We start from the raw sequence: 25629 nt of genomic DNA on the forward strand, positions 1-25629 counted from the left end.
ATGATATATACATTTTTGCACACACATAAGCAATTATCTAATCCCCTTTATCTTTGTTTTTTGCATGTAATTCAAATATAATTTAGAAGAAGGATGACTAAACTAGGAATGATTGATATGCTGCAGGTCAAAAACAGGAGGCGGTTGAAATTTGATCCTTGTAATGATTTCAGGGAAAAGGTTTTCCACTAGCAACTTCTCTTTATTCTTGCTCTCTTTTGCTGTCAGGGGGATGTATTGGGATTACAATTCCCTGCATTCCCAGAAAGCATGCCAAAGCTTTAATCCATGCTACCTTGACATTCTAAGAATTGCAACATGAGTGAATTTGGAAAATATCAGGTTGGGAAAAGGGGGATAAAGTTTCAATAGAAGCACTTAAATAAAATAGGAACGGAGACCAGAGCTTTGTTGCTGCTTTCAGGAAGGAAGGGAGCGAGGGAGCAAGCAAGCAAGCGGTATTCAGCCAGTTCTGACAGGTTCTGGAGAATTGGTAGTGGAAATTTTGAGTAGTTTGGAGAACCGGCAAATAGGCTGGCCTGCCCCTGCTGCCTCCCAGCTGATCTTTTGTTGCCCTGAACAGGAGAATGGAGCTGGAAAGTAGGTTGGTGGGGTGGGGAGGGAATGGGGATTTTGCAGTAACCTTCCCCTGCCACGCCCACAAAGCCACGTCCAACAAAGCCATGCCACAGCCACAAAGCCACAGCCACAGAACCGGTAGTAAAAACTTTTGAATCCCACCACTGGAAAGAAGGAAGAAAGGAAGGAAGGAAGGAAGGAATGGAGGAAAAGAAAGAAGGAAGGAAGGAAGAAAAGAGAGAGAGAGAAAGAGAGAAATAAAGGAAGGAAGGAAGGAAGGAAGGAAGGAAGGAAGGAAGGAAAGAAAGAAAGAAAGAAAGAAAGAAAGAAAGAAAGAAAGAAAGAAAGAAAGAAGGAAGGAAGCTGAGTCACCCTTAAGTTCCATTTCTTCGAATATCACCCCAAATCAGAGGTGAGTTGCTCCCGGTTTGGCCGAATCGGTAGTGGCCATGGCGGGAGGCATGCGCAGAAGCATTGTATGACCATGCAAGCACGCATGTGAGCGAGCACAAGCGAACCAGTAATAAACCGGTTAGCAACCCACCACTGCCCCAAATGCTCTGAATGAGGCAAATTCTCATAGGCTGAAAAAGGATTCTAGTTCTACCTGACAAAATGGGCATACTGCCATAATAAAATGTAGTTCTGTGTGGGATTACCCTTGAAATAGATCCAGACACTTCAACGGGTTCAAAATAGAGTGGGGTCCACCGTTGTACAAGTCTAGATTTGCACCAATTGGTATCTCTTGTGGGAGCTGCTTTGGCTGTCAATTTACTTCTGTGTTCGAGATCCTGGTTGTCACCTTTAAAGCCCCACATGGCTTGGGGTCAGGTTATTTGAAGGACCATCTTTTCTCAATTGCATCTAGATTCTAGATGATACCGTGTTTTCCTGCAAATAAGAGCTCCTCAGATAAGAAGCCCAATCGGGCTTTTGAGTACATGCGCTAAAATAAGCCCTCCCCCAAAAATAAGCCCACCTCAAAAATATTGCAACACAGTATTAGTCATGAGGTGACCATGCTCGCCGCCTCCTATACCTCAAAAATAATAAGACCTCCCCGAAAATAATTTGGGGGGGGCCGTCAAAAGAAAATAAGACCCTGTCTTGTTTTGGGGAAAGCATGATACATCAAAGGAGGGAGGCAGGATATGTTATGAGTTCCCTCTCTTAAGGAGGACCATCCCTGTGAGACATCATCCTTATGGAAATAAGATTGCCATCCCCCAAACTTTGATACTGTTTGAAAGGCTCTGAAGACATCTCTGGGGGACTCGGGATGACATGGAGCCCATCAAGTGGTAGGTTTGATTGTTGTCACCACAGGGACAGGGACCTGTTGGGTTTCGCATTGGGTTTCATTTCAGTAAGCTGACTGGAGTCGTCATGAGGGAAATGGGCGGCCCTATAAATTTTCTTAAGACATAAAGATTGTTCATCAGACAACAGGCTTGTTCAGACAGGAGGTTCACATGTTTAGTCAATCTAGGAGCAGAGCTTCACAAACTGCCTCCATCCTCACCAGTTACACAATGCCCGAAACTTAAGGAGAACGGCTTCTCATTTGCCACCTGTAGTATATATACAAAGGCACGTATGTACATAGGAATGAAAATCATGCAGCCTTGTTATTCCAAAATGCACCACGTATGATTAAATATACTGTATGTACATATATATATACAAAATAAAGCAATATGAAGCATTAATATTTATAATGAATACTAATGATTAACAACATTGATATCGATAAAAAATAAACATCACTGTAAAATAACAAAAACAACAATGGATTTGGGATGTCCTGCTTACCGTATTTTTCGGAGTATAAAACGCACCTTTTTCCCTCAAAAAAGAGGGTGAAAATCTGGGTGCGTCTTACACACTGAATAGAGCATTTTTGGCCTTCTGAAACCCCGCCCCTTCACCAAAATGGCCATGCATAGCTTTTAGGAGACTTCCGGAGTGCTCCTGGGGGCTGGGGAGGACAGAAATGAGCCAAAAATGGGCCGTTGTTTCCTCAATTTTGCCCCCCGCCCAACCCCCAGGAGCACTCTATAAGCCTCCTAAAGGCTATTCATGCCCATTTTTTGAAAACAAATGGACCCATTTTTGCAAAAAACGGGGAATCTTTACCCTTACCTAGTCGTGGAGAAAATTTTATCCATGTGGTCGTTAGGAGTCAAAAATGAATCTGTTAGCACATTATCAATCACAGCATGTTCCTGGATAATTGATCCATGTTACCAGCTTAAAGGTATACAAAGGCTATAATTTATTTGGTTAGAATTAGAAACCAATTTTATTTCACGTGTAATATGCATCTTTTGCATTAGTATTTCCTGTTTCTGCTTTCTAAAATCTGGAGTATGGAAAAGTGATAAATTCCTTTCACATCCCACTTGCTGAGAAATGATTTAAATAATTTATTTGAACTACTGATATTTTAAACATATTAATCTTTCCCCCACTCTGTTCACAATTGCTGTAATTTCCTTTAATAACGACTTAAGCTTACAGCCAGTTTCTTGCATTATTAGCTCATATTTTAACTCTATTGAACAGACGTTTAACAACTCATCTATAAAACAGGCTTTATTTCCTTGCACACACTACGATTTGTGAATGTTGTAACTGAATTGCAGTTTAAATATACATATATAGGGAAATACATTAATCAAGAGTTTTAAATCAGGTTAGTGAAATTGCTTCTCTAATATTATACATTCCATAGCTCGGTAATTACATTCCCACTTCATTAACTTTTGAAATTAAATATTAGTCTCATCATGGGTTAGCTGGAAATCATTTATCTCTTGGAGAAGCTATCTATATTTTTTAATGCGTCTTCAGACCAAATTATAGGCAGAAGACTGATTCTTAAAATCAACCATTCGAGGTTTATTGCATTTGAAAATGATGCTACCATAAATATAATCCAACAGGCAAAGTGGAAAAGAACCAATTGATGGGCTTGTCAGGTATCACACTGTTAGCCTCTGCCTGTGTGAGAATTGGCTTTCGCACCAATTCACAAATTCTGTGAATTTATAAACACGTAAACATACAATTTGCAGTCCTGAATCTTTTTTTTTTTTTTTTGCGCTTTTAATATTTTGGAGGAACAAGAAATTGGCGGGGGGAGGGTGTCTTAACTTCTGCAAAGATAAATATTAGTCCAATTAAAATGCCAGTTTTGTCCTTCAAAAGAGAGGTCCTCAACCTGTGGGCCACCACCCACTAGTGGCCCATGAGGGGATTGCAACTGGGCTGTGGAAATGGCCGGCGAGCGTACATGCACACATGCACATCCTCACTTGCATGAGCAGCAGGTGGGTATGTGCATACATGCTCCAGTGGTGTGAGCGACAGGGGCGCCTGCACGCTGCTTACACAAATGAAGCTGCACGGGCAAGCTTGCCAGCCGCTTGTGCAAACCTCCCCCCCCCCAGGTCCGCAAAGCAAGAAACGCTGGGAACTCTGCTTTAAAATCACTCAAAAATTCCAGAAATACAAATAAGGACCCACAAATTTCATTCTGTCTGTTCCTGACATCCTAAACTCACTGGCTATGTGCCCTGAAGTCCCCAGACTGAAAATCCTAGTAGGATCCCAAGGCTGATAAAATGTGCCAAAAGAATGTGTTTTCAAATCAATCTTGATTTCTGGCAACAGCCTGGACAAATCCCTGTACTTTTCTTGGCAAGATTTCTCAGAAGAGGTTCGCCATTGCTTCTGTTAATTCTGAAGCGAACCTGGCTGAAGCCATCTTCTGCTGCCTCAGTCATCACAAACACTGAGAGGGAAAAGGGAGGGGGAATAGACAGGCTGGCTAATAGTCAAAGCAAAAAGTTTTCTCGTAGGAACCAAGGTCACCGCAACAGGTGGCAGTTGAAGGAGGAAAGGAGTGACCACGCAGCCTGGACGCTGCCTACTTTCATTGGACAATGTGATTGGGGACATCTGGAGAGGGAAATATTTGCTCTTTTAATTAGGGAAAAACCAGGGGAACTTTTAGAGTTGGCTTTCACTGGCTGTGCTGATATGATGTATGCAATAAACATGTTCTTTGAGGAATCTAACCTAGCTTCAGAGTTCTGAATTTTGCGGATGTGTTACTCGGAACGCTGACAGTTTCCTTCCTAGGGCTGAGAAGGATTGACTCAAGGTACCCCAGCTGTCTTTCATGCCCAAAAGCCTGGTTTCTAGCCTACATGAAGTCATCCTTTACTTACAATCACACTTACAACCACTTACAACCACAACTGGTTGTGGTTAGCAACCAGTTGTGGTTTGCTAACTCGCTTAGCAAAATTTCTTTGCTAAGCCAGACACTTGTTAAGTTGTGAGTTCTGTCCTATTTTACAATATTTCTTGTCACAATTATAAAGTGAACCACTGACATTGTGAAGTTAATAACACAGTTTTTAAGTGAATCTGGCTTCCCCATTGACTTTGTTTGTCAGAGGTTTCCAAAAGGTGATCACATGACCCTGGGGTACTGTGACTGTCATAAATAGGGACCAGTTGCCAGGCATCCGAATTTTGATCAATGATACAGCTATTTCATTTGGCTGTTATTAAAATTAATAAAGTATAATATGGAACACCTTACATAAATTTATTTTGAGGAGCATTAAACTCTGAGATTAAGGTCTTGCCTGTTATTGCATTTTATACACTGTTCTTCCACAATGAGTTATTGACTACTGCTAATGATGGTGATATTGATGATAAGTGTTGCATTGAAGTTTTTGTTCAAACTTGAGCTAACATATACATTTATTAAATACAACCAATAATAAGGAAGTTCATTTAATTGCAATGAAGTGGATAAATGTAAAAGATTAAGAACAAATGAACTCATGTTATCCTTTAGAGGCATTACCTCACTAAGCTGTGCTTTTGTAATCATCTCTGCCTTATTTTATTTTTTTAAAATATCACTGGAGAAAAGCCAAGAAAAAGTTATAGGATTGTTATTGTTATTTTGACAAAATAATTTTAATTTTGGATGAGACAAAGAACAACAATCCAACAATCGCTTTTCTTCCATACCCCGGAAGTTGAGGGAAAAAAGATTTTTTGTTGAAGTGCCATATACCATTTAAGTGTGTGTTTACGCACACACACACACACACACACACACACCTGCCTGTTGAGGAACAGACAAAAGGAGATAGAGTGTGAAGTCCATTTTTTTCTCACTTTCCTTGCTGGTCAATTTGCAACACAGAAAGAAGTGAGTGTGTGGTTTTTCCATCTTCCTCCTGTTTCCAGTCTTGAAAAGTTTATTGGAAAGTTATTGGAACTGTCCTAAGTTACAAGGGTCACTTGATCAATCCAGAAACTGCTGACTATAGAAAATAAGAATAGAGCTTCACCTATCTACAAGGAAGCCATTCTTTTTTTAGAAAAAAAATATCTTGTGTGTTTGTATTTGTGTGTGTGTGGGAGAGAGGAGGGGGAGGGAGAGAGAGAGAGAGAGTTGAATGAGTGAGAGAAAGAGAGGGAGAGGGAGAAAGAGAGGGAGAGAGAGAGCTAGAGAGCTTGACTTTAAAACAATTCATTTAGTGACCGTTCAAAGTTACAACGGAAAGTGAAAAACATGGCTTAAGACTGTTTCAGTGGTGGGTTGTAGGCGGTACACCCTGGTATAGGTATACCGGTGCCTGCCGGGAACACCGGGTACCGTTCCAGTGCTCCAGAGGGCCCACCCACCCACCCGAGCTTCTTACCTGAATTTGAGCTCTTCGGCGCTTCCACACACGATGCGCACGGCGGCTGCACGATGCTCCTCCAAGCAGCTGAAGCGTCGCAGAGGCGTCGCGGAGGCATCACGGAGGCATCGTGGAGGTAAGGACGCATGTGTGCACCTGTGTTGCACACGTGCATGTAGGGGACGCCGGACCCCGTTGCACCGTACCAGTTGCAACGGGATCCGGAACCCACCACTGGACTGTTTTCACTCTTACAACCGTTACAGTATCCCCTTGGTCACGTGATCAAAATTCAGAATCAAAATTAACAACTATGGCAAGGAAGATCATCAAATGGGGCAATGTTCACTGAACAAATGTCTCACTTAGCAACAGGAATGTTGGGCTTAATTGTGGTCCTAAGTCGAGGGCTACCTGCATGCAGAAATTGAATGATTAGTTCCAAACAATTCGAGTTCAGGGGAAAAACAAATCTCCCAGATTGTACCAGACAGAGAAAATGTTGCTGTTTTCAGCTTTAGGTAAAGGTAAAAGTTCCCCTTGCACATATTGCTAGTCATTCCCGACTCTAGACAGCGGTGCTCATCTCCGTTTCAAAGCCAAAGAGCCAGCGCTGTTCGAAGATGTCTCTGTGGTCATGTGGCTGGCATGACTAAATGCCAAAGGTGCATGGAACGCTGTTACCTTCCCACCAAAGGTGGTTCCTTTTTGTCTACTTGCATTTTTAATGTGCTTTCAAACTGCTAAGTTGGCAGAAGCTGGGACAAGTCACAGGAGCTCACTCCATTACGTGGTGCTAGGGATTTGAACTGCCGAACTGCCAACCTTTCTGATCAATAAGCTCAGCGTCTTAGCCACTGAGCCACTGCGCCCCTCATTTTCATTTTAAACCTTTCAGCTTTAAAAACCATTAAAAGAAAGGCTGCTTTCCTTGAGGTGCTAGTTAGGATTAATCCACAAAATGGACTGCTCAGCTTTCAAGCTAGCAGATCAGACTGATTTATTTACTTACTTGTAGTATGAGGCATAGACCTCAGAAGACAGTTTGAGTAATCGTAAAACATATAATACTTCAGAAACAAGTTAACCAGACATCTTAAGAAAGCAGCACAATTGTTATTTTGAACAGAGGCCAGCGATTCCAAACAGTACTAAAAAAGAAGTCAGGATTTTCATAAATACACAATAAAACATTGCAAGAGACAGCCAACAACTTCATGTTAAAGGGACCATCCATAGTAACGATGTTTAAAATCTGCTCCAGATTTTGTAGTATCTCAGCCTTCAGGTTTTATTGGAGAGGACTATCTATAACCCAAAAGCCATTAAGAAGGAAATCCAGACTCGGGCTCAGAGGCATAGCAAACTTTTGAAAGTTCAGAAAATTCTCAGTTCACCCATAAGTTCTGGATCTAAGTCCAAGGAAAGTCACTTTTATAGGGGTGAGGCATCATTAGTTGGCTCTCCCCCTCCCTCCTTCCCCTGGGGGCGAAAGCAAAATCTTTTCAAGCCGCTTGTCCAAGGGGGGGGAATCCCCCTCCCTCTAGCCGCACCTCCAGCAAAAGTCCGAAAGAAACTTTGTTTAAAAAAAGGCTGAAAAGTCCATTAATTCAAAAAAGAGGGAATGGAGAAGGGAAGCCTCTCACCACACCGCCGCTGCTTCATTCAGAAGTATATTCTCCGATCGGCATGGGGCGAGACGCGCGCACACGGGCGCCCTCCGATACTGCTCCCCGGTGCCTAGAACGAAGCGGAGAAGCCCCCGCCAGCCGCCGCCGACGCCAGGACCCTCCGCAAGCCGTTCCCTCGGCAGGACGCCTCTCCGGGGCGTCCTGTGCCCCCCCAGAAGCGGGGGAAGCCCACCGGGAGAGCGGGAGCAGGCAAAGGCTTGCCTGTCGCCGTAGCCGCCGGAACCGGCAGGGCAAGATGGCACACTTCCGTTGTCTTTGTGAACTGTGAAATCTGACTCCACCTTCAAAATTCAGGCTTCCGGTCTTTGTCTCCGAGCCACCCAGAGGAATCTCTTGTGGATTGTGATTCCTTGAACCCTTTGGAGAAAAAAAAACTTTCACCTATTGCTAGAGTTACTAAAGAAATTCCCATCTGTCTGGATTCTCTGTCTCCTGGACTCGTCTGCCTGCTCTTCTTCTCCAGCTGCCCAGTCTCTACAGTGACTGATTCCTTTGCTTTTCAAACCATGTCTCCAAAAAGACCACCTCCTGGAAAACCTGGTTTTGCTACTTCTGCTCCAACATCTGCAACATCTAGCCCAGCCACACAGTCAAAGATAACAGAATTGATGCAACCCAAGACTACAGAGATAGACTTTCAACAAATGCTCCAACAAATTTTACAGGGCCAAGAGGAAATTAAGAAACAGCTAAGGGAAATGAAAGATGAAATCAAAGAAAATCAAGTGCAAATCTATAAGAACTCACAGAGACTGGACTTTGTGGAGGGTGGGGTGGCGGAGGCGAGAGGGGGGGTTGAGGCCTTGCAGAGGGGAAACAAAGAACTTGATACCCAACAAATGAAAACAGATTTTGAGAGAATGTCCTTCTATCTTAGATTCCAAAATGTAATAGAAACAGATGGGGAAAATATAAGGGACATAATGACTAATATTTTAGCTGAATACATACACAAAGATAAACAACAGATGGAATGGGAGATAGATCTGGCTTATAGAGTGAACTCAGTATATGCCAGAACACACAATGTGCCCAGGGAGGTTCATATTAGATTCCTTAGGAAAAGCACAAGAGATGAAATTCTGGGTGTGCAAAGGGGGCAAACACTCACATACCATGATAGGGAGATAACCATTCTAAAACAGATTCCCAAAAAAATTAGGGAGAAAAGGAAAAATTATTCGCAATTGGCGAATAAATTATACCAGAAGGGGGTGTGGTTTAGATGGTTGATGCCTGAAGGTATGCTGATATTCTGGGAGGAGAAAAGAATTAGAATTAACACACCCATAGAGGCACAGGCCTTTATGGAAAAAAACAAAGCGAACCTAGAAAAAACAGAAGATACCACAATGGTCACACAGGACACGGGAGGGGCCGGAGCTCTGCCAGCAGGGGGAGAAGGGGCAATACCAAGAAAGCTCAGATCACAAAAATGAATAAGAAAGCCACAATGTTATAAACAAACCGAAAGTAATAATGAAATTATATCTAGATTATATATTATAATAATATAAGCTGACTGGAAAATTTTTTTTTTCTAGAATTAATATGCTGATCTTTTATGACTATGGACTAATGTTTGATATATGGATGTAACCTATGAGATTGGAGGGAGGGGGCGTCTGTCACACTTGCTACTGCCAAAATCTGTAACCATTCCATTTACCCTTTTCCCTATAAATGTTTTAAAAAAACCAATAAAACTTTTTTCAAAAAAAAAAAAAAAAGAAGGAAATCCAGACTCCTGTGTCCAACATCCAAATCAACCTTGCGAGAGCAGAATTACAGTTGGGGAAGTAACACTCAGGCCTTCCATTTCAATCCACTGCGCAGGGCCAGAATCTAAATTAGAACACTGTTGTGTATTGAATGTATATAGTTGTGTTAACTGTGCTAAAATGAAACTAACCTTTAGAGGACCCTAACTGTTAACAGTGCTAAAGTGAAACTAACCTTTAGATGACCCCAACTGTTTTGGAGGGAAAATTGGAACATTTATATTGGGGCAGGCTTTTTTGAGTTCTATGATTGGTTAAGGGCCTAGAGTATAAATCGCAGGCCTGCAGTTCCTCCGTTACATTTTGAGTCAATAAATGCTGTTGCAGCTATGCTGGTCTGGTTCTTGTCTACTGAAGCCCACTACACAACAAACACCACACAAAATACAATTTCTAGAGACAGCTCCTCAATATTCCCCCAATAGATCACACTCACTGATACCTTTTACAGTTAGGAACCACAACAAATTCCTTGCAGTCAACAGGAATCTGCCTTCCAGCTCCTAAAGTCTGGAATTATAGAGTACAAAGCTTCTTAGATGAGAAGCGAAATGTCTTCAAAGAAAAACCAGAAAGTCCAGTTGACACTTGGAAAAGCACCTTTGGGACAACCATGACCTGGATGACTGAGAATCTAAACAGACAAGTAGAGAACAAACTATGATAGTCTTCCGTGTGACTGCTATTCAGATGAAGATCGGTACCATAACTATCTGCTTGATCGTCCCAAAGGTGCTTTTTCAAGAGGCAACTGGACTTTCTGATTTTTCTGACGTTTCGCTTCTCATCCGATAAACTTTTTCAGAGTTGAAACTTCAAACCTCCCTGTAGGATCCAATTCTCAGTTTCCTGACCCTCCTTATCATTTTTGTTTCCCACTGGTCAGAATCCTTTTTAAACTTTGGGACCCATAACTAGACACAATATCCACAGTATTATGCGAGAAGAGAATAGCCATCTCCACATTAAGATCTTAATGTTTGGGTAACTTTGATGAGATCACACAATGCATGCTACATTATTCAGAGGTTTGAATTGGGCATGGAACCAATTGGCATGTTGTACAGAAATACAGTCTATATCTGACTTGTTTTCCCAACCAGCAGCTAAGCTGGTTGTGTGTTCTGCACCAAATGAAGTTTACAAACCACCTGCAAAAGAAAAGCTCTACATTACTGGTTGTTCTTGTTTCCCCCTCTGTATGAGAAAAATATATGCATTGCCACAGCAAGTGTTAATCTTTTTAGACAATAGGATGGTTCTAACTGTGACCAAGCATGGTTCAGTGGCTAAGACGCTGAACTTGTCGATCAGAATGGTTGGCAGTTCAGCAGTTCGAATCCCTAGCGCCGCGTAATGGAGTGAGCGCCCGTTACTTGTCCCAGCTTTTCAAGAGGCAACTGGACTTTCTGGTTTTTCTGACATTTCGCTTATCATCCAAGAAGCTTTTTCAGAGCTGAGCTTAATTTCTTCTGCAGTCAAAACAAGATCATCCGTGAACAAGGAAAGTATCAGTATATGACCAGAAAACCTGCAGCATTATTTAAATATGTAAAAAGAACTTGGAAGGGAAAATATTCCAAAGTCTAATGAGAACGGAGCATGCTTAATAGCCTTAGTAGGCTTAATCGGTTTGGAGAGGGGATGAGAACCAATGAAGAATGAAATTTTTTGCAAAATAGTTGGCTAGCACTTGAACAAAGGCTATGATGACCTGGGGAGTGGCACAAAGGCAACACAGCCAGAGAACTGACATGAGTCCCTTTATTGTCACCAACTGTGCTCCCAACATCCCTTTCACTCTCCAGCCTGGAGAAAAGCTCTTCCACAAACCTGCAGCCTAAGTGCTGTAAGCAGAATGACTGCAATCAATCACTCCAGCAGGGCAAGATAGGGAGTCCTAGGAGCGAAGGGTAATTCCAGCAAGGCGAGATAAACACACAGAAGGTTGTAAATACTTCAAACAGTAGGGAGGAATGCCAGGAATGCAGGCCACAATGCTACACTAGGTGAACTCATCATTTGTTCAAAGCAAACTCCCCTCCCAATTGCTTCTCCTTTAAACTCCATCCCCAGGTGTGCCTTGTGAAGGGAATCAGGGCACTTTCCTTCCTCGTAAGCCATGCAACCCCCATTGCTCTCTTCTGTGTTCTTCCCTGAGCTCCCAAGGATGAGGAGGGGGTGGGCCTTGGTCTTCATCTGAACTCCCTCTCCCTTGTTCTACCTCTCCCCTGCTCTGCCCAGCCTGACTTTGCCCTTCCCCAGTTTCCTCCACAGCCAACGCAGCCACGCTCCTGCTCTGTCAGCTGTTTGTCTTCCATCTCAGAGTCAGATCCCAACGGGGGCATGACAGAGGCCCTCTAACAGGAAAGAAGAGTATGAATCCAACAAATAAACACCTGGATTTATTGTAGATTCGGTTTGTTTATAATAGACTATAATTCTGATGTATAAACCTTCTTCTTTTAAATTGGGAATGCAATGAGTTCTAATTTGATTGCAATTAAATTTGATTTATAAAATCGATTAAACACTTTTCTCAGCTAAGCCTACCCACCCATCCACATAAGTGTTGGTTTTATAATACAGGCCAGCACATAGACTGAATACATTGTTGAGACCTGAGTTCTCATTAATTATATGCGTGCTAATACAGTATAAGAAATTAAGTTCCAACCAAATAGGCAGAGCAATAGGCCACCTTTCAGTTTTGCAGGTCAGTTTTCAACAACTGTAATAATATAATGGGGGTCACTGCATGTTACGGGATCAGGGGCATCTGAAGCAGGGCAGGAGGGAGGAAAAGATAATTCATGAATGATGATGTCATCACCCAAGTATTGTGCATAATACACTTGTATTCCATGCCAGGATTGGGAGCTGCCTAGAGTTGGTTATGGGTAGCCTTATAAATGTATTAGACAGATGATAGATAGATGATAGACAGCAATAGCACTTAGACTTATGTATAGTCCTCTCTAAGTGATTTACAGAGTCAGCCTCTTGCCCCCAACAATCTGGGTCCTCATTTTAACAACCTCGGAAGGATGGAAGGCTGAGTCAACCTTGAGCCTGGTGAGATTTGAACTGCCAAATTGCAGGCAGCCAGCAGGCAGCAGAAGTAGCCTGCAGTACTGCTCTCTAACCATTGTGTCACCATTGCTCGTAGGTAGGTAGGTAGGTAGGTAGGTAGGTAGGTAGGTAGGTAGCAGGCAGGCAGGCAGGCAGGCAGGCAGGCAGACAGACAGACAGAATTATGCAAGGACATAATTACAGTTTTTGCATGATATCATCCCAATCTATGATGCATGTCACCGGGTGGGACTTTTATGCAAAGCAAATGCTACTGCAGCACGTTCAGGTAGGCCTCGACTTACAACCACAATTGAGCCCCAAATTTCTGTTGTTAAGGGAAACATTTGTTAAGTTGTACCCCATTTTACGATTTTGCTTGCCATGGTTGTTAAGTGAAACACTGCAGCTGTTCAGTTAGTAACACCGTTGCTAGGTGAATCTGGCTTCCCCATTGACTTTGCCTGCCAGAAGATCGCAAAAGGGGATTCCGTGATCCCAGGACGCTGTCACCGTCATAAATACGAGTCAATTGCCAAGAGTCTGAATTCTGATCAGGGGAACTATGGGGATACTGCAACAGTCGTAAGTATGAAAAACTGTCCTAAGTCACTTTTTTCAGGGCTGTTGTAACTTTGAACGGTCATTAAATGAACTGTTGTAAGTTGAGGACTACTGCATCTCACAAGATTCAGGTGAACCACAAGAATTCAGAGTTGGAGACAACAGAATGGGTCATTGAGCAAGCCCCAAAGGCTTCTACTAGCCCAAGTCTTCTGATCCTGTTAAGTGGTGCCTTCAGTTCCGGAGATATTTGTGAGGATTTCGTTCCATGAATCAAAAGTTTCCTAGTGCCAACACTTTTTGATAAGACACTGTTGAACTCTGATGAACAATTAATTAAGAAGGTGTATAACTTCTTACTAAATTTTGAAATGAAGGATGAACAAATAAAAAAACATATTGGTGCAATGGGGGAAAAAAAACTTTGGCTATAACATAGAACTAAAGAAATGGCAAAATTTATGGGAAAGGAACTACAGATCGACAATGGCAATTTCTTATAAAGAAAATTTATATAAAATGTTTTATAGATGGCATTTACCACCTGCTAGGTTAGCTAATGGTGCTGGAGAGGACTCCTGAGAGTCCCTTGGACTGCAAGGTGATCAAACCGGTCAGTCCTAGAGGAGATCAACCCCAACTGCTCTTTAGAAGGTCAGATCCTGAAGATGAAACTCAAATACTTTGCCCACCTAATGAGAAGGAAGGACTCACTGGGGAAGAGCCTCATGCTGGGAACGATTGAGGGCTAAAGAAGAAGGGGACGGCAGAGAATGAGGTGGCTAGATGGAGTCACAGATGTAGTTTAAATGGACTCCAGAAGATGGTAGAGGACAGGAAGGCCTGGAGGAACGTTGTCCATGGGGGATGGGTCAGAAACGACTTCACAAGTAGCAACAAGGTTAGCTAAAATGTTTAAAATTGATAGAAATGTAATTTTAAAAAGGGCACATTTTATCATATGTGGTGGACTTCCTCTAAAGCAAAAAAAAATGTGGGCAAAAATACAGAGATGGCTAGAAAAGATAATAGGGAAACATGTAGATTTTAAACCTGAACTGTTTTTATTAAGGATAATGTGAGAAAAAATTGATTTAAAAAGTATGTATTTAATATTACATGTCTTAACAGCAGGGAGGATTATCTTCCCACAATATTGGAAAAATGAAGAAACTACAAGATAAAGAGATAATTAAGAAGATACTAGATTGGGCAGAAATGGATAGACTTACACTGAAAAACAAACAGAAAGAAGATACAGAATATTATCAAACATGGAACTTACTTTATCAGTGGTTGGGGGGAAAAGGTGGCGATTAAGAATGAAAATTGTATTGCTAAGCAAATTAAATACCCAGACAACAAGAAGTTGACTAAGCACTAACAAATGCAATTAATAGAAAATCAATAACATTTATATTTTAAAAAGTTTCCAAGTGCCTACCTCCAAGTATCATGCCAGCTTGACAGCACTTCCTCAAGCGACATGCAGGGCAATTCTTTCGACGAATCTTATCCACTATGCAGTCATTCCGCCCTGCACATAAATAATTATGTTGACCTGCAAGAAAGAAAGGGGGGAACAAACACACAATGCGATGAAGTTATCTGAAGCACAGCTTTAAGAGATGCTCAGAATTGCAGTATCATCCACCCAAGCTCCGTATGCACATATTTTGCTCTCCCACCAAATCAATGGGATGCAAAGCAAGCGAATGCAAACTTATTCAGGACACAACTTGTATTGTAGAAAAGATGCCACAATGGTTGTAATATATAAAAGATTCAGATTAACAGAGTTGAAAGGAACCCTGTAAATTATCTATTCTAACCACCACCTGCCCAAGCAGGAGACCCTACACCATTTCTAACAGATGGCAGTTCAGTGTCTTCTTGAAAGCTTCCATTAATGAAGGTCCCACAACTTCTGAAGGCAAGTTGTTTCATTGGTTGATTGCTCTCACTGTCAGAAAAGTTCTCCTTATTTCCAAGTTGAATTTCTCCTTGTTCAGTTTCCATCCATTATTCCTTGTCTAACCTTCAGGTGATTTGGAAAATAGTTTGACCCCTTCCTCTCTATGGCAGCCCCTCAATTATTGGAACACTGCTGTCATGTCTCCCCTGGTCCTTCTCTTTACTAGACTAGCCATGCCCATTCTTCATATGCTTTAGCTTCCAGTCTCCTAATCATCTTGGTTGCTCTTCTCTGCACTCTTTCTAGAGTCTCAATATCCCTTTTTATAGTGTGATGACCAAAACTGGTTGCAGTATTCTAGGTGTACCTCAGGTAAAGGTAGAGGTGTCCCTGCAGGTTTTACTGTGTTAATCATTCCCAACTTTGGGGGTGGGGGGGCTTACATATCTGTAAGCCTTTGAACCACAATTCTGTGGTCATGTGGCCAGCATGACATCACATTGCAACACAAGAGCATACAGTGAAATATGGAAGACTGTTGCCTTCTGATTGAAGTGGTACCTATTTATCTACTCGCTCTTTTATATGCCTTTGAACTAATAGGTTGACAGGAGCTGAGGCAAGTGATGGGAGTTCACTCCATCATATGGTGCTAAGACTCGAACTGCCAGAGCATAGACTTCTCCTGCGTATATTAAGCCAGTGAGCCATTGCGCCTCCTTGGCTGTAATACACACACACACAAACACACCAGTGGTGGGTTTCAATTTTTTTTAGAACCTCTTCTGTAGGTGTGGCCTGCTTTGTGGGAGTGTCAAGCCGGCCTCCCTCAGCAACCAAGAAAGAAACCACTTAACTCCATTTTGCAGAATTAAGAGTACTTTTACTGGTTATGAAAAGGTAGCAGCTAAGCAAAGCAAGATCTGAGGCAAAAGCAGGTGAAATCATACATATCAATATGTGACCAAAGCCCCTCCCCCTGATAACCTTCATCCCAGTGTCCAATCTTCAAATCCCTTAGGTGTCATGTCAGTTCCATCTTCAAGGAGCATCATCAGGTTGGAATGCAGGATGGTTGGCCTTGACTGACACCAAGCACTAATCTCCAGCATGCGCAGAAGACGCAAAACTCCCTTTTTACAATCTCTTCTGTACTTAAACTTCCCCTCCCAAATACCAGCCCCCCCACCCCGCTTCAATGGCAGCCGAAAGCAAATAGCGAAACAGTGGCTGACACCGGCCATGTGACCGAGTTGGAGTGGCTTGGCAGTCATGTGACTGGGTGGGCGTGGCCAACTTGTAAAATGTGGTGAAACTCATTTAACAATGCTCTTGCTTAGCAACCGAAATGTTGGCTCAGAAACTCTGGCATTTGAAGCACGCAAGTCTTAAAGCTGTTGAGTTAGAAGACCCTTGTACCCCTAACCCTTTAGAAAAAAAACCCTGGGGTGTTCAAACTTGACAGCTTTAAGACTTGTGGACTTCAACTCCCAGAATTCCTCCTCCAGTCATGTTGGCTCAGGAACTCTGGCATTGAAGTGTGCAAGTCTTAAAGCTGTCAAGTTGCAAGACCCTTGTACCCCTAACCCTTTAGAAAAAAAACCCAGGGGTGTTCAAACTTGACAGCTTTAAGACTTTAAGGTTTAGATAGGACTCTTAGAGGCAGGTGGGGCGATTGGTGAGCCAGCCAATCAGTGAGCAGCGGGTGCGGGGAGGGAGCTGGAACCAGTTCTAAACGGCACAGTAGATTTGTGGAACCTCTTCTACAGAAGAGGTTAGAACTGGCAGGAACCCACCTCTGACACACACACACACAAAAGTAAATTTTATTGAGCCATCTCTGTTGGCCTTTAGAAAGGCACTAAAAATATGGTTCTTTCCTTGGGTATTAGGACCAAGTTGGTTGGAGTTTGCACCTGGATAGATGTACTATAAATTTGAAATCCTACAGATGAAAGTGTAATTAAAAAAATATTAGAATGCGCAGAGACAGATAGATTAACACTCAAAATAACAGAGAAGGAAGCAACAAAATATTTTTTACCAATGGTTAGCTAACAGAAACAGAAGTTAGAAACTCAAAAGTTTAAGAGAATGATTAACTATACAAGGGAGGTTTATTAGTATGGATAAGCAAATACTATCATCATTATTATTTATTATTAGCTAACAGAAACAGAAGTTAGAAATTCAAAAGTTTAAGAGAATGATTAACTATACAAGGGAGGTTTATTAGTATGGATAAGCAAATACTATCATCATTATTATTTATTATTATTATTTGATTATTATCAATGCTATGAATATTATTGTTACTGCTATTATTTTTCAAAGTAACTGTACCCAGACAACACATTGTTCATATAGATATTGAGTGTTTATGTTTACTAAAGAAAAATATATAAATAAAATATAATTTTTTTAAAAAATCCTGGCTCTTTGTTAAATTTAGTGGTTGATTTGAACACTGTTGGGATGATTTTATGCTGCCCCAAGTGAAAATTGCTCCAATTGGGCAAAGAAAAGAGAAATGGCAGCAATCCAGTTCTGCTGTTACACCATCAAAACAGCCAGCATGAAATGAAAATGAGATGAAAATAGAAAAGGGAAAAGATAAGCAACTTATCAGTACAGTATGGTGGTTCAGTCAAAGTGCTCTCCCCTAATTCAGCCAAGCTTCCATACAGAATAAAAGGACACCAGCTCCAATCAAGACAGATAGAATAGAATAGAATAGAATAGAATAGAATAGAATAGAATAGAATAGAATTCTTTATTGGCCAAGTGTGATTGGACATACAAGGAATTTGTCTTTGGTGCATATGCTCTCAGTGTACATAAGGAGAATAAAATACATTAATCAATAAATAGATAGAACATTTAGTGATAGCAATAGGTTACTAATAAGCTATCAAATCATACTAGTAAACAAATAAAACAATATAAATTGAAAGATACAAGCAACATGGTTATAGTCATAAGTGGGAAGAGGTAGGTACTAGGAAGGAAGAGAAGAATAATAGTAATACAGTCTTAGTAAATTATTTGACAGTGTTGTGGGAATTAGAAAAAACTGTTCTTGTGTCTAGTTGTTCTGGTGTGCAGTCCCCTATAGCATTGTTTTGATGGCAGAAGTTGAAACAATTTATGTCCAGGATGTGAGGGGTCTGTTGATATTTTCACAGCCCTCTTTTTGACTCGTGCTGTGTACAGGGCCTCAATGGAAGGCAGGTTGGCAGCCATTGTTTTTCCTGCAGTTCTGATTATCCTCTGAAGTCTGTGTCTCTCTTGTTGGGTTGCAGAGCCAAACCAGACAGTTATGGAGGTGCAGATGACAGACTCAATAATTATCTGCAGATGACAGATGCAGAGACATCTTCACTAAACTTTACTGGCATATTATTCTGCACACCCGATTGTCATGAAGAGAAAAAGCAATAGCGCCTGAAATCAATGTAACTCAAATTCATTTTCATCCTTTTAGAAACCTTTTGCAGGTGTAAAAGACGAAACAGCCTATAAAATGGTCTTCAGCCAGAACGAATGACCGCAATGACTTCAAGAATTGCAGAGCATATTTATTCTGGCAAGATAATAAGTATATAAGATCATTGGTTATTTAATCTCTCTTTGACTATTCCTTCTGCCTTATCGTTAATTAAATATACCTTGAATATAACTTCATTATCTACTGTGGTACTTCTCTGTTTTAGTGGGAAGTTTAATGGAAGAAATTCTTGAATACTTGGAGGCTAAGTGCGTGGCCTCTTAGCAGTCACATTTTGCTCTCTTTTTTCCTTTTCTAGCTTTGGGTCATATTAAATAGGAACAAACCAGTCTGTTCCTGCTTAACATGACTCAACAGATGGAAGCCCTAGCATCTTATGGACTTTAACAATGTGAGGGTCACCATGACATTGTAAGTGAGTTATTATGATCAGTCAGTTGTTATTGGTGAGCTGCTTGGTCGTAGACATGAACTACAAATATATATTTTATAACAGATCCTTTGCTCCCAAAAATATGCCCAAGCATACATTTTGTACCTTTCGATACAGTGCCTTATTCGATGCAGGAAAAGACAGTTTTCACCTTTGAGTTGTCAATATTTTAAAGTCTTACTATGGAATTAGGAAAACCTAGGTGCAAATTTCCATTCAAATTTCCATTCAAACCTAGGTTCCTCGTTTCCATTTAAGACTTTTCAGTAGTGGGTTGAGCATCAAGCTCAACAAAATAACAGAGTTGGAAGGGACCTGGGAGGTCTTCTAGTCCAACCCCTTGCTCAAGTAGGAGACCAAGCAGAAATAAAGCCTTACCTTCCTAATGCAACAATCATAACCTTGATCATCTCTAGATAGAACGTAACTGTTTGGGAGGTGCAGACCACCAGTTTGGAAAGAAGACAGTAATAACAAATACTATGATGAATGAGGTTCCTTCAAAGAAACCCAAGTTCTCGGGTCATTATAATATTTCAAAAGCACCATCATTCAATTCTCCAAGGGCTGTTTATAGTCAACAGCTGAAACCTCATATATCTTTGACCTTTGTCAGCCCATGAATTAAACTCAACCAGTTTCAACAGCCTATGATACACAAAGAAACAAATGGGCTAGTACTACCATTCAGCTAGGCTGGTTTATAAATAAAACTTCTCCAGCAGATTATTTACATCTATGTTCATTTGAAGCTTTCATAATCAAAACTGAAAGCAAGTGAAAAACAAACGTGCATTCTGCATCTCATTTCCTTCACTCACCCAAATCAGGCAGCAGCCTATTCCACAATATGTTGCTTTGTATGTGTTGGGTGCATGTTTTGAGTCCATGTTGATTCCTGGTGATTGCTAGTCCCCTGCAGTTTTCTGGAATTTTCAGAAATCTTTTGCTATTGCCTTCTTCTTCCTACAGCTAAGAGTGAATGACTCATCCAAGTGACTATTCCGAACCCAGTTGGTTTTGTGACAGGATTAGAAATGACAGTCTCCTGAATCTTAAGATGTTACTCGGGTCAGCCAAATGAGGTATCAAATGTTTCCCTCAGAGAAGTGTACTTGGAGGCCAATCTGCAACATGGTTAAGTTCTGCCTCTTCTGTATATACATGCAATGTTGAAACATATAGAAGACACTCAATGTTGAGAGATAAAGTAAACAAGAGAAAGGCTTGGACTATGACAACATTACTGCCATTTTGACATGCCTTCCCCCATGGACACCACTGCATTGTGAGATATGAGATGTGAGATGATAGATAGATAGATAGATGATAGATAGATGATAGATAGATAGATAGATAGATAGATAGATAGATAGATAGATAGATAGATATGATAGAAGATACATGATAGAACTGTGATGGTGAACCTAAGGCACGCGTGCCACAGGTGGCACACGGAGCCATTTCTGAGGGCACGTGAGGCATTGCCCTGTCAACTACAGTGCGCATGACCGTGCTGGCCAACTGATTTTCGGCCTTAATTTTCAGCCGTGGGAAACCTCCTGAAGCCTCTGGAGGGAGAAAAACGGCTGAATGGGCAACCAGGAAGTCCATTCCAGAACTTCCAGTTTGTGTGTTGGGCTGTTTTTCGCCCTCTCCAGGCTCTTAGAAAGTCTCTGGAGCCTGGGGAGGGCAAAAAATGGACATAGTGGGCCCACCAGAAGTCAGAAAATGGGACGTTTCTGGCCTCTGGAGGGCCTCCAGGGGTGCGGTGGAGACCGTTTTTGCAATCCCCAGGCTCCAAGAAAGTTGTGCACGCATGTGCGGGGCAGTGGGGTGGGGGTCACATGCACATGCGCAGGGGGCAATAGCGCAGGGAGGGCATTAAATTATGGGGTGGCGCGCATGCTTTTGGAATCTGAGGCGAAAAAGGTTCGCAATCACTGTGATAGAAGATAGATGATGGAAGATTGATAGATGATAGACGATAGACGATGGATAGATGATAAGTAGATACAGATAAAATAGATAGACAAATGCACATACATACAGAGAGAGATTTTCATAAGCACAGCAGTAATCTGCAATGGCAGGCTTCTAATTCATCCTTCACAGACAAAAGCATTTTGAATGTCAGGAATAAATGAACATAAAAGAACTCCAAATGATCTGATATCCTATCATCTCTGATTATATTAGGTCCTAATAATAGGCATTAATTCCTAAAGTGTGAGCATCACTTCCCATATATGAAGCACCAATTGCAACATTGTCCTCAGGGGTCCATCAAGAATCTCTTTATTCAACACATTTTTTTCTCCATCAACAGTTGTATGAAGGAAATAATATATAATATATTTTGCTGGGAAGGAAGGAAGGAAGGAAGGAAGGAAGGAAGGAAGGAAGGAAGGAAGGAAGGAAGGAAGGAAGGAAGGAAGGAAGGAAGGAAGGAAATTCCCAACATACAAAACATCAATCACATATAAAAATGAGTTATTTTCCCATAAAGAAATCCTTTCTACACAAAATACACAGAACTTTTATTTTTATCGTCTTCAAACACCCAGAGCTGTTTTAGAGACAGAAAACCAGCTTGCTGGGCTTACAGCAGTAAATTACAGTTGTTTCATATACTGCATAATCATGTTAGCTATATTTTTCACTGTTGAATTTGTTAACAAAGATTTCTTGGCCAACTCTAACAAATGAAAACCCACCTTTCACATAAAATCTATTAAACAAGCTCTCATTGAGGAAATGCAATTATTGGATACTTTATCAGTATGGTGGTGACAGAGGCAAGTTTGAATTCAACACTGGGTAGCTGAACAACTTGAATTTTACAGCTGCCCTGGAGCTCATTCTTTTGGAAATGGGACAGCCATTGGATGATCCCATTTCAATTTAGCATCTATCTAGTGCAGGGGTGTCAAACTCGATTTCATTGAGGGCCGCGTCAGTGTTGTGTTTGACCATGGGGTGTCAGGTGGGCATGGCCAGGGTGGGCATGGCCAGTTTGATGTCACTTGTGTCGGGGGCACCTGTGGTGGCCCGAGCGCTCTGCCAGTGAAAATGGAATGCGACCCTCCCGAGCTCCGTTTTCACTGGCAGAGGGCTGCAGGAGGCCGTCGCAGCTGAAAACAGAACTTGGGAGGGCCACACGCAGCCCTCTTGAGCTCTGTTTTCACTGGTGGAAGCACTATGGGCCGGTCCTTTGCTCTTTCCATGGTGGCCCCATGGGCCAGATCTAAGCACCCCACAGGCTGGATCCAGGCCACGGAGCTTGAGTTTGACACCTCTCATCTAGTGAATCAAAGGAATCTTTTCCCTCTAAGCCACATGTAGCTTATCCACCATATCACAACCTCCATGATTTAAGAGCCTTGGATAAACATAGCCCAGTTGTAGGATGAGAACTATTCACACATTAGAGTTTAGCATGCCGCTCCATGAAGCACACACTAGTTGTTTCAAGGTCTTCTATCCAAAATTGGGGCCTTTCAGATCAGTGGTGGTTTGCTCTTACTGTCGCTACTGGTATACTGCTCGTGGTCTGTTGGTGCACATGCCAGATGTGCGCTGTGCATGCACCTGATGTGCGCTGCGCACACATGTGCACTCCACCACCCCTGCGACATCTAGCTGCTTTCGGAGGTCATGCAGGTGCCACATGCTATGCGTGTATGGATAATTGGCCCAGTTACTTCAAAAGCAAGTATGGAACATGGGCGGACGGGTGGGCCAAACAAGCCACCGTACCGATACGGTGGCCATTGCTCCCGACTACTACTGGTATGGCCGTACCGGGCTGTACTCTACCACTGTTTCAGATGCTGAACCATCATCGAATCAACAACGAAGGATAAATATATTGCTAACTACAATACCAATAATGTTCTGTTTGTAATCTTTGCACTGGCTTCTAGTTCACCATTGTGGGAGCAATTGAACCCAGTGTGGTTTTTACTCCATTGACTGAAACTTTTCATTAAGCTTTGATTTTACTTGAACTTAAATTGACACACTTGATTAGGACTCTGTTTTTTCCACTCATACTTTAATTCTAAACATGCGGTCATTTGTTACTGTTTACTTCGGTCCGAGCAGATGTTTTAAGGAACAACTTGAATGGATTTTGGTCAAACTTATAATCATCGCAGGCTAAATATTTGTGTTTATTGAATGCTGAAGTTAGGCAATGTTATCGTTTCTTTGACCTTTGCATGAAAATTCCTGTGCATCTCCGAGGGATAAAATATGTGACTATTAGAGAGAGAAATATGCTAGACGCTTGCTTAACTCCAAATTTGGAGAATGGTATTGAAGTGGCACAAGGCCATTTAATATTAGCCATATATTTAACACTCTTTTTTGGGCCAAATTCTAAGTGTCTTTGCTTAGTATTTTTTCTGATTTACAATATTTTCAATATTTTTTTCTATATAGCGAGTGTTGGAAGAAATGGTTCAGTTCCAAGCCAGGAGAAAGGCACTGGAGACAAAATGGAAGCTGGAGACTGATTGGAAAAAGGATGCATTTATTGATGAAGCAGAACACCAAGCACATGTGATTCTGGATATCTAACTACATGGAGTTGAGTGTGGGAGGCATTTAAACCTTCTCATGGGGTTTGAACTTGAGCTTCCTGTTCCTGTGCAAGAACATGTGTTCTATTAGCTGTTGTCAGACTCCCATGGAGTCATGTACAAGCCCTAGGAGATTGTCTGAGCTAAGTTTGGTTGAAGTTTGGACTGCTGATGCAACGAAGGGGCTTGTTGGCCAATTCCTATTGTAGCTCAGGGCTAACCCAACCTGTGTTCAGAACTTGTAGGGAGTAATGGATTACCAAATCTGCATTTCCAAAGCTGCCCCAGCTGAATATCTGCTTTGGGGATCCAGAAAGCTGGGGCTCTGAGTTTCCATCTCCCTTAAGATTTTTATTTCTTTAGGGGAAATATTTTATCCTGCCCACTTTCTACATGAGAAAATAGTCTAAATGCCAGTAAAAGAAATCAAGCGAAGGACAAGATCATTTCATAACATGTTCTGCACTGTAACTAGGTAACTTATTCAGTGTGTAAATTGAGGAAGGTTAGACTGATTGGGTTAAATAAACCGACAATCTGATTCTGTTGCCCAATTTATATGTCACCATTACAAGCCACCATTTCAGATTCTGTTTTAGTGCTTTGCGTATTCCTGTAACAAGTGATTAAATCATCATTTGGGCTTCTCCAATGAGGATCACAGCAGGTGTCAAAGCAAGCTGCTAGATGCCCTGCCTGTTTCTGTGCACTAATGAAAACAAAGGAAGAGTCGTATTTGCCTAGTGAGCTTGATGTCATGTAAATTTAAGAAGCAAGCAAGCAAATATCACAGGTTTTCCTCTATAGCCATGATGGCGATAGATAGGTGCCATAGAAGCTATTTGTTAGGGCACACAAGGCATTGCCCTGTCAGCTCCAGTGCACTGACTTTGGCCTTCCTTTTCGGCTGTTTTCTCCCTCCAAAGGCTTCAGGAAAGCTTCCTGAAGGCTCTGATGGGCAAAAGACAGCCCTACTCGCAACCCGGAAGTCTGTTCCCGAACTTCTGGATTGCCCGTAGGGCCATTTTTAGCTTTCTGGAGGCTTCAGGAGGCTTCCCTGAAGCCTCCGGAGGGCGAAAAACAGCCCTACGGGCAAACTGGTAGTCCTGAATTTCCAGGTTGCCCTTAGGGCCATTTTTCACCTTTCAGAGGGCCTCGGGGGGGGGGGAAGCCATTTTCACCCTCCCCAGGCTCCTAGAAAGCCTCTGGAGCCTGGGGAGGGCGAAAACAGGTCCATTGCGTGCCAAAAGCGGGAGGAGGGTGGGGGTGGTGTGCACATGTGCGGGTATGTGTGTTTGCACACATGTGCATGCACGCAGGGGGTCACGCACATAGAACTATGGGTATGGGCATGCCCATGCAAGACCCCCCCTGCGCTCCCCCCACTTTTGGCACGCGATGGTAAAAAGGTTAGACATCATTGCTCTATAGAAAAGAAAGATGTTCTACAGAGACAGCTAAGTAAAAAAGACTAAAGGAGTATGTTAACTATATTATAATATAATTAATATAATAATATAATATTACAATATAATATAATGTAATGTAATATAATTAATATAATATAATTAATATAATATAATTAATATAATATAATATAATTAATATATGGAGCCTGAGAAGGCTGTTTTTGGCCACCCAGAGGCTCGAGAAAAGCCTCCAGAGTCTGGAGAGGGCAAAAAAGCCCTCCTTCCACCATGGTGCAGGTGGCTGACTAGGCCAAGCCCATGATAGCCACATCCACCCAGCAACTGGGCAGAGTATCCCTTGCTAAAAT

At 41.9% G+C, this 25629-nt stretch overlaps 1 protein-coding gene across 2 annotated transcripts in view; it reads right to left on the reverse strand.

The window, feature by feature from the left end:
- Positions 1–25629, reverse strand: part of PGR (progesterone receptor) — a 99357-nt gene that overhangs the window by 40052 nt on the left and 33676 nt on the right. For both annotated transcript variants that reach the window (XM_081951234.1, XM_081951233.1), the window contains exon 3: positions 14855–14971. In XM_081951234.1, coding sequence (XP_081807360.1) covers positions 14855–14971 — 117 coding nt within the window. The remainder of the gene's footprint in view (positions 1–14854; positions 14972–25629) is intronic.

The sequence above is a fragment of the Natrix helvetica genome (assembly GCF_964273705.1).
Source record: "Natrix helvetica genome assembly, chromosome: 4".
Taxonomy (NCBI): domain Eukaryota; kingdom Metazoa; phylum Chordata; class Lepidosauria; order Squamata; family Natricidae; genus Natrix; species Natrix helvetica.